The sequence below is a fragment of the Micropterus dolomieu genome, linkage group LG19 (assembly GCF_021292245.1).
Source record: "Micropterus dolomieu isolate WLL.071019.BEF.003 ecotype Adirondacks linkage group LG19, ASM2129224v1, whole genome shotgun sequence".
In the NCBI taxonomy this organism is placed as follows: Eukaryota; Metazoa; Chordata; class Actinopteri; order Centrarchiformes; family Centrarchidae; genus Micropterus; species Micropterus dolomieu.
In genome coordinates, this window is record NC_060168.1 from 27,115,200 (window position 1) to 27,125,222 (window position 10,023).

The window sequence follows — 10,023 nt, forward strand, 5'->3', positions numbered from 1 at the left end:
AGAAGCACATCAAGGTTCTGGAGTGGCCTAGCCAGTCTCCAGACCTGAATCCAATTGAAAATCTTTGGAGGGAGCTTAAAATTCGAGTTGCCAGGCGACAACCTCGGAACCTGAATGATTTGGAGGCTGTCTGCAGGGAGGAGTGGGCCAACATCCCTGCCGAAATGTGCACAAACCTTGTCACCAACTATAAAAACCGTTTGACATCTGTGCTGGCCAATAATGGCTTTTCTACAAAATATTAACATGCTGTTTGTCCAGGGGGTCAAATACTTGTTTTTCCTCATCAGATGGTTATCAATTTTAATAAATTCATATGATGTGATTTTCTGGAATTTTCTTTGGGATTCTGTCTTTCACTGTTAGACTGTACATTTGATTAAAATTATAGACCGTTGCATTCTTTGTAAGTGGGCAAACCTGCAAAATCAGCAAGGGGTCAAATACTTATTTCCCCCACTGTAACTATTTCAGAATATGGCTGAACAATTTTGGAAAATAATGTAATTGCGATTTTTTTTTTACCAATATTACAATTTAATATGCGATTCATTTTTAAGCTCTTTACCTTCTGTATTATTCCAAAACGGACAAGCAGTAAATCAGTGTATAATATGACCAACACAATATTAGATAGAACTACTTCTTTATCTCAGTTGTAATCTCCTAGGAGTCCATCTTTCTGTATCCCAGCAAACAAAAAATACTCAATTTGAGGTTTAAATTAAAAAGTGTTGCCTCTCGTGTTTCATAGACAAGCTTAGTAATTCTCCGACAACACCGGAGTTCCCCTGCAGCCTGCAATGCTCGTAGACAGCGTACCGGCTGTAACTGGGCCTCTTTCGGATTTGTGCGTTTGGGTTGAAACGGCGTTACTGTCCATCAAAGCGGCGGATGGCCTGACGATTTCACTCACCACCACCAAGTTACCCGCGGGTGGAGGGTGCTACTTTCATTCCCTGCGTGACACGAAGGTTTATTTAGTGTCAGCTAGTGTTGTAGTCAAGACCACCCAAACCGAGACCAAGTCAAGACTAAGACCAGGGTTTATCGAGACCAAGACAAGACCAAGACTTTTAGGGGCTGAGACCAAGTCGAGACCAAGACCAAGGGAGGGCGAGACCGAGACAAGACCAAGACCAGTTCCCCACATTACATGACACACAGTAAAATGTCAAACAGGATCATAGGTACTTCTCAAATTGATCTGATTGATCACGAGGATAAATTTATCATAGTTTCCATCATTGCTTTCATAAATGCAGTTTTTATAATCAACATGCAAAGATAAATGAACAGTTGTTAATGACACTGCCAATGAATATGAAAATCAATACTAGGTCCGGAGATCATAAGATGAAACAGGAACTAATCATTAAAGGGTGCAGTGCTTCATCAATCAAAAGGAAATATTTGAGTCCAATTAGCCGTGTTATAAAATAATACATGATCAAAAACCAGCACATATGGGGAAGAAAAAGAAAGGTCAGAATAACATCACCCATCAGCTTGCTCACTCCTGAATGCCAAGCTTGTTCTCATTTCATTCTTGTGGTTTCATAGAGCAAGTAGGTCGCAGCTTATCGCAAATTACATGCTCCTTTTAAAGAATGTACAACATGTCCTTTACAACCGTTGATGGCTCTAAGAGTGATAGGAAGTGAGAACAGGGAAAACTATTAGAAAATAACTGAGTGCCATCTCAGCAAGGCATGTAGACCTACAGAGATAACACATGATCATTGGCAACATTATCTATATTCCCATTCAGTATTGTACTTTTGGACATAGTGTCTTTGAACAGATAATGTATTGGCCTAGTATCTGAAAATGAGGTTTCTGTGTTTTTTAATTTTCACTTTCAGTGTGAATATTGGCATTATTATTGATATCTCTCACTTTACTCAATGTTTGAAACTTGTGTGTCCTATGTCCAAACAAGCTTATCAGTTAGTGCCAGGAGCTCTGACTGTTGTAGCTGCTTTTATCACAGCTGATGGAGTCATAGCAACTGCGCTTTGTGAGATTTTCATACCTAAACTGCAGCCTATGAGTGAGAGACCTCCTTTGAAGTACTGCTACCCTCTGAATTGTGAAATGCTAAACATAAATCGACAGTAAACGAGGGAGGGCAAAATATCACTGCTCCGGCACTCTTACTGCAAGGCTTTGATCATAAACCTCAGCAAATTATTTAGTACTGCTACATATAATTGACATGTTTCTACGGTGTATACGTACACAAACAGGTTCCCTGATTGGTATGTGGCCTCCATTTATGTGGGCTGGGTATAATTATAGAAACACGAAAAAAGGACGAAATCTTTGAAGTAAGTAAATCAAAAGTTTTACAAAGCAAAGGGACATTTAGCCAACATTCAGACTTTAAAGCATTTTTTTTATCAGTAATATTAGAGGAAAAGGCAGCAATGAATGTGGACTATGTGAACTTCACCATGTGGGCACATTTGGCATGCAGCTCATGAGGAGTTAGATGGAACTTTGTTCGAGCTTTTGCAGATACAAGCTTCATGATTACCATTCAGAGAGCTTACCCCTGATCTGCAGCTTCTGCTGCTACTACGCGGTCTACTCTCATGCCTATTTCACATGATTGTTGGGGTAATTTCTATATTTCATATATGTGACAGCTTTAATGACTGTTGTGAAATAAGAATTGTACATATCTCCATTAGGGAATTGTTCATCCAACAAATTCTCTAAGACCCTGTTAATACAAAAGGGCCCTTCTCGCAGGCCATAAAAGAGAATCTGATTAGTGGTTTGATGTGTGATTATTGTCATTATTGCTGTGGTTGTAATGTTACTTGAGAAAACCTACTCTTTTCCTTTAATAGTCTGCGATATGGTAGTTTTCAGGTTTTTTAAAAACACCAAAAAAGTTAATTTATGTTTCTCACACATTCATTTCCATTATAGTGATATATGTGATAGAATTGCAGAGCCTATGGATTTATGGTTCATAAAGATGATTTAAGGATTAATTTCTGGCTGAAGTTGCAAGTTACCGGAAAGCACCAGGTTTTTAAAAAAGTTGATGGATAGTTCGCAAAACACTTGTGAGGAGTCTTCCTTTCTGGAATCTGGACCCTGATGTGTGGTGAGTGAGTCTGCCAGAGCAGGATAAAGGGTTTTTACAGGAGTTTGGGCTGACCACCTCAAACGCTGCATCAAGGCCTCACAGGGATTGAAGTGGAAGTGGAGTCTATTCCTTACTGTCCCAGGAGTAGCACACCTCAAATCTGAAATTGTTATTTCTCTGCAGGGTCTGACATGTTGAAGAAAGTAATTGTTTAAGTCAATTACTCAATAAACATTTAAGTAATTTTTTCTTTAAGATAATTTTTTCTGCCAAAAACTCGAAACATGTTTCAAGCTAAGAGTATTTGCTGCCGCTCAAAACTTCAAAACAACAATGGAGGAACTAATTGAAAATGGATCTTGTCAGCCTCTAATTGTATGCCACTGCAAAGCTATTCCAAAGTTACTAGCCATGCAGCATTTTCACTAGCCACATTTCTGTTGTTGGAAAATTACGTTTTATATGATTATAGTTGACAATGGCATGCTTAAATTGGCGTGCTAAAATGTACTATTATCATTAGCTCTCATAAGGTTGTGTGTACTGCTCCTTTTTTTTGAAAACGTGTAGTCTGTTAAGATAAACACATAAATAGAGTTGCTTCCTAATGTATATAGCGTACTAAAAGTAGTAGTAACACCATGTCCCTAAAATCATGAAGATATCTGTAATTTTACGGCATTTAAGAGCACTTTCCCCCTGCCTTTTCTCCACCTCAACTCTGCCTTGTCTCTTTCTCTCTTTCTCCTGTGCATTGATTTCCACACTGGCCGGCCACGCACACTCACACACTGACTTAACGCTGTGTTGATGTGTGTGTGTGCATGCAACCAGTCGTGTGTGGTGACAGAGATCATACCATAGGGTTAAAAACAGGCGGAAGGCTGATGATCTACAGGTCTGGGGACTGTGGCTGCCCTGTGACAGATTCAACTTTTATATTCTCGTTTGACAAAAGTCTGGATGTCAAATTTGGCGCACGCACCCTGGCAGCACTGCAGGAGAGAATGGCTACGTTCAGACTGCAGGCCATGTGACCCAAATCCAGTTTTTTTGCCCATATGCGACTCAGATCTGATCTTTTTATGACAGTGTGAACAGGCCAAGTCACATGGAATCTGATCTTTCCCAGTTCAAATTTGGGCCATTTTCATATGTGGTTCAAATCCGATTCAGATCGGATCTTTTGAAATGCGACCTCAGGTTGGAATTGATGCGAATTTGACATCACTCTAGAGCAGCTGTTGTCACAGTTCTGCTGTAGACTGAGCAGCAGTGAACGTAAAAGCGCCACAAAAGCCATTATTATACATGTGGCTTTCTTTCTCCTTTACCTTACTATCATCTGCTCCACCGGACTGCGAGCTCTCTTCTGAGTTACGTGCATGCTACATGTGTCGGAGCGGACACAGAAAAATGGGGAAGGGGGGGAGATGTGTGGCAGATAGGTCAACACTTGTCATAATTCAAGCGCAGGACACAAAGCAGGTTCAGATCCGAAAGGTTTATTTACAACAACAAAGGGCAAGCACACTTACTGGCAGAGTGGCTGATGAACAGAGTCCAAAAACCAAGGTAATCCAAACAGAAATCCAAAGTCACAGAAACAAGGTGACACGACGAGCAGGGCAGGCAAAACGATACAACGCGAGACAGAGCGTCTACACACTACAATGACCGGACAAAGACTGAGGGAAACAAGCAAGAATGTATACACAGGTTTAACGAGCTAGGAGGAGACACACAGGTGAGGGACATGAGGCTGACGAGACACAGACAGGCAGATAACTGGGGGAACAGACGGAACACTTGACAGGCAGACATGGGGCAAAATAACAACCAACACAGACACATGATACAAAATACCAGACAAGAATCTAAACGAGAACACAGAACTAGAAGCAAATACTAAGACATGAACTAAGGCACAAAACAGGGATCTAAGATATGTCACAAAACAGATACTAAGTAAACTAGACCAAGAGATAAAATAACAAGACTACACAGAGAAACAGAGAACCAAAACCAGACTTAAACAGGATCAACAAAACAAAGAGCCGACATGGGCAAAGCAATAGAACACCAGACATGGAAGCAAAACAAGACCAGAATCCTTAACTCATAACAACTTATTCTCGTAATACTACTTTATTCTCATAATATTTCAACTTTATTCTCATAATCTCTCTTTTTTTTCTCCTCAATGTGACCCTAATACTCCATCGTAATTTTGTGCCTCCAAAGGTATTTTCTTCTGCCAAGGGAGTTGGTGTGGCGCAGCAGATGTTATGTGAAACGTTTTGTTACTTGTTTTGGCATGAATCTGCACTTGAGCTCCACCTTAAAAGCCTAACATTTAAACAAGAGTTGTAGATTTGTTTTTTATTAATTTTAAAAATGTCTTTCCTGTATGTCTTATATACATACAACGTATTGTATATAAGACATTTATCATTATTTACTTAATTCTTCAGTAAAACCATATGATTTTGTGAATGTAATTGTTAATTGGTAATCAAACAACAGCAACATCAATAACTGAATTGCTACATGATGTGGCATACTCCTGTAATAAGTTGTTTGTTATCATGACTTTTGTTACGTCTTGGGAGGGTTGGGTCATCTGGACTAACATACCAAAGCAAAGCACATCTCAAAAACTATTTCATAAACTGCAAGTATGACCACTGACAGATAACAAGAAAAAGTAAGCTCACTGTTTCTGCACCACAGTCCATTATAAACCACATAATACATGACGTTTACTAAGGCAGGTGACGATCAAGGCTCCTGTCCACAAGGTCTTGTTATCATAACACTGTTAGCAGTAAAGTGTTTTCCACCAGGGCAGTAAAATGTAAAGATCAGCTAGCTGATCTGAACTTCCATGCAAATAACTAACGTTACATGACATTACAATCCAACTACATAGCTTTTCTACCAGGGCAGTTAAATGTGAAGTTTAGGTGGCTGATCTGAGCTTCCAGCTATAATTAGGGGTTATTGCCAATTAATATGCTGATTGTCTCATGAATGTAAGCGGTACATTTCTGTCAACAGCAAAGCCAAAACAACGCTGAAGAATAAAATTCAATCCAACTAGATATTTCACAACACTGAGAGGGGAAACACGTCACTTCTCTTGGTGATTTAGGCAAAGCTTCTAACGTTAGCTAAAGCTTTCAAACAACAGCTTTTATTTGCATCGCAAAAGTTACACTAAGTTAATTGTCCAGCAGAAAACAGACAATTTCAGCCCTGCTTTGAAAAAACATTTGTCCTGCATCAGAGCCTTCCATTTGGGAAACTGTCTGCATCCCCACATGTCTGGCTTTGTCATGTTTTCGCTTCTTTGATGACGAAGATTCACACGCTGTTGGCTCATGCTAAATAATAGGTGTAGTCTTTCATTTGTCCAAATTTCACATCTCTTCTTACTTCTAATAGACCAGACTAACTTCTCAGAGACTGTATAGTAATAATAGGTGCATTCGAGATGACTGTGGTTGACTTTCACTGACTTTATAGTCTAAGGTGAGGTGCATGCGACCGCAGGAGCAGGGAATAAAAACATCACCGTCAAGTCGGACACAATCTACCTGCTTGAGCTTACTGTGAGCTGATATCAATGACTGGTCTTGCGGCAATTGCAAAGAAAAATGCCGCGAGAGAGAGAAAGTGTGGTTCCAACTTTGTGCAGCCGGAAAAAAGCAAATGCGGCCGCCGGACTCGGCGCCCACAGCCACCTTGCTCCTGCAAGGACATGTGAGATGGTGACGTTTTGTATCTTCAATACAATATGATGTTCATTTAGTAAATTATGGCCCCATTTAGAGGAAAATAGACCATAAAGCAGCGTATGCTTCAGGGCGGGATTATCTATAATTGACAAGTCGTTACCATGGCGACCATGTAAACCAGCGCCGTTGAAAAAGCTTATTAGGAGTTAGATGGTCACTTTCTCTGGTGAGTACATTTAGTTTTAAAAAAAAATTGTCAGCCCTGTTAAAATGACAGTTAATGTGAATTACAGATGCACCAAGCTAAGCAAGCTAGCTAGCTCCACACACGGCCGTTAGCTCCACTGTCTCGTACAAATTTGGTCACGGCTGGGGCCGCTGGTTGCAAATAATCAACATGGCGGCGCCCTATCAGGCTGCAGCCTGCAGACAAACGTGACGGAAGTTGAACTTCTATATACGGTTTGTCCCAGAAGCCACCGCGCACAAAACGTGATGACGTTTGTCTCGGCTGCTCGGCCCACGCATAGCCGTTAAATATAAAAAAGAGCCTTAAAAAAGAGGTGTCAAGTGTCAACATATTAATCAGTGTCCATTATGCGTTAATATTTACTATACTATAATTATATATTATTAATATAGATTATTAATACTAGAATTCCTGCAAATATTTATTTATAATAGCCTAATGATAATAATAAAGCAATGTTTCAATTCATACCACTGTTGTTGTATATTTTAAGTTTCATGAACCAAGAATATTCTGTAACATTACATAACGAGCCAGATGTATCTTGATTTAGATTAAAACTTTACAACATTACTGAGAATTTAATGATAGAATAACAGCGGTACGAACATTAACACTATCATTCAGCTGGACATGTCTGCTGTGTTGGCTGCAGTGGTTTGTGTGACTGGGCCTGGGGGAGCTAACTGGAGCTAGCTAGCTAGCTATTCCTGACAGCCCCCCGGAGTATATTACTCTTACCCTAACCATCACAGGGTGTGTGCCTAAAGTTATTGATTGTATGCATGTCGACCATTGTGTTGCTGTGCAGCCTCCGGTAATGTTACTGTAGCAATAACACCCGTCGGCACCATAGTCGGCACTTGCGGAGCTTCTCAACTCCGAAAACGTTTGAACACATTTTCAATTCACTGTCAATTTTCGTAAAACTGCCAGTTTTTGAAATCTACACAGTTGATTTCTCGCCTAAAAAACTTCTCAGAAGTGTATTTAAAGTTCTGTTGTTGGCCTCTAAAGAATAAAACAGTTTGCATTAGGATCTGTACTGTACGTGAGCTGAGATAAACATCACGTTTCTTGCGCGGTGGCTTCTGGGACAAACCATATTTGGAAGTTCAACTTCCGTCAGGTCTGCGGGCTGCAGCTGGATATTCTTGTTCAGAACGGCAGTCCACAAACCAACGGGTGTCACGATGACTACGTCCACTTCTAATACACAGTCTATGGCGTCTACCAGCGTCTGCACTGCCGGAATTAGGCAAGCAGAAGAAGAACACTGGCGACGAAACGCACTCTGTAGCGCTGTTTGTCCATTTCTGGCTACTGTAGAACATGGTGATGCAACAGGGCAACCTCCACGGAAGGGGGGACCTGCAGTTATGTAGATAAAAATGGTCATTCTAAGGTAATAAAAACATAATGGTTCATTATGTAAGGTCTTTATACACCACTGAAAACATAGTTATGGATCTTATATTGCATTTCTGTCAATAAATCCTCAGAAATATTACACACTTGACACTTTAATAAAATATGTTCTCAGGGACACATGATGGTTGGTTATCTCTCTCCTTGTCTGTCACATTTCTTTCCCAGGAGATAATAATGGGTGGCCCCATCTTCTTGACAAGTATTTTGGAATTCCCAGCTATAACACTGGGACCAAGTCCAATGTATGCTGTAAGTACTGGTTTTCTGTTTCTAAACTGCATACTTGAAGATATTTTTGGTGAATTTGTTTTCATATATATTTTCTATTTAAACATTTTCTTGCCACTGTTGAAAATAACAATGCCATGTTTTTTCTTGTCCTTTGAAGCAGCACATAGAAAGCGGTTCATTGCTGAATCACTGCTGTGTTACAGAATTCTTCTATTAAACGTAACTGGGGGGGGGGACTGTTGCTTCTATTTATGCTTAATGGACAAATAGAAGCAATAAAACACAACAAACATATTTTACAAAAATTACAGAATGCAACCAACCATATTTATTAATGCTTCAATGCTTCAATACTAATCATTCTAGATGTGGGTGTTCACAATTTTTTAATGACATGAATGTAGATCAAGAATGGCAGCCAACAGGGTAAACATGTATTTGTTCAGTACAGTCATGCAGCATAAAAGTAATTCAGTACTGTGAATGAGTAGCTAGCAATCACTTTTTGCATCAAAAGCAATACAGGAGGGGGCTTTGTGCATCTCTTTTCTGCTTGTTAAGAAAGCAAAGCTAAAGCCAAAATTTCAGCTTCACTACTTATCAAATCCATTTTTTTCTTCTGCAGATTAAGGGCCCTATTTAAATGATCTGTAGTGCATGGTGCATGACTTGAGTGCATTTAGTTGTGTTTTGAGCGTACATTAATTTATCCAATCAGTGCCATCTTCCATTCCCTTTTTTGGAAATTGCTATTTAAATGGTGGATGAATGGCAAGTTATAAAAACCATAAGAACATATACACTACCGTTCAAAAGTTTGGGGTCACATTGAAATGTCCTTATTTTTGAAGGAAAAGCACTGTACTTTTCAATGAAGATAACTTTAAACTAGTCTTAACTTTGAAGAAATACACTCTATACATTGCTAATGTGGTAAATGACTATTCTAGCTGCAAATGTCTGGTTTTTGGTGCAATATCTACATAGGTGTATAGAGGCCCATTTCCAGCAACTATCACTCCAGTGTTCTAATGGTACAATGTGTTTGCTCATTGGCTCAGAAGGCTAATTGATGATTAGAAAACCCTTGTGCAATCATGTTCACACATCTGAAAACAGTTTAGGTCGTTACAGAAGCTACAAAACTGACCTTCCTTTGAGCAGATTGAGTTTCTGGAGCATCACATTTGTGGGGTCAATTAAACGCTCAAAATGGCCAGAAAAACAGAACTTTCATCTGAAACTCGACAGTCTATTCTTGTTCTTAG

General features: G+C 39.6%; 1 protein-coding gene across 1 annotated transcript in view; it reads left to right on the top strand.

Moving 5' to 3' along the window:
• The window catches only part of rxfp1 (relaxin family peptide receptor 1), an 82,393-nt gene that overhangs the window by 39,564 nt on the left and 32,806 nt on the right, over nucleotides 1-10,023 (top strand). Inside the window, exon 3 of the mRNA XM_046031601.1 lies at nucleotides 8,690-8,773. Within this exon, the coding sequence (XP_045887557.1) occupies nucleotides 8,690-8,773 (84 nt within the window). The remainder of the gene's footprint in view (nucleotides 1-8,689; nucleotides 8,774-10,023) is intronic.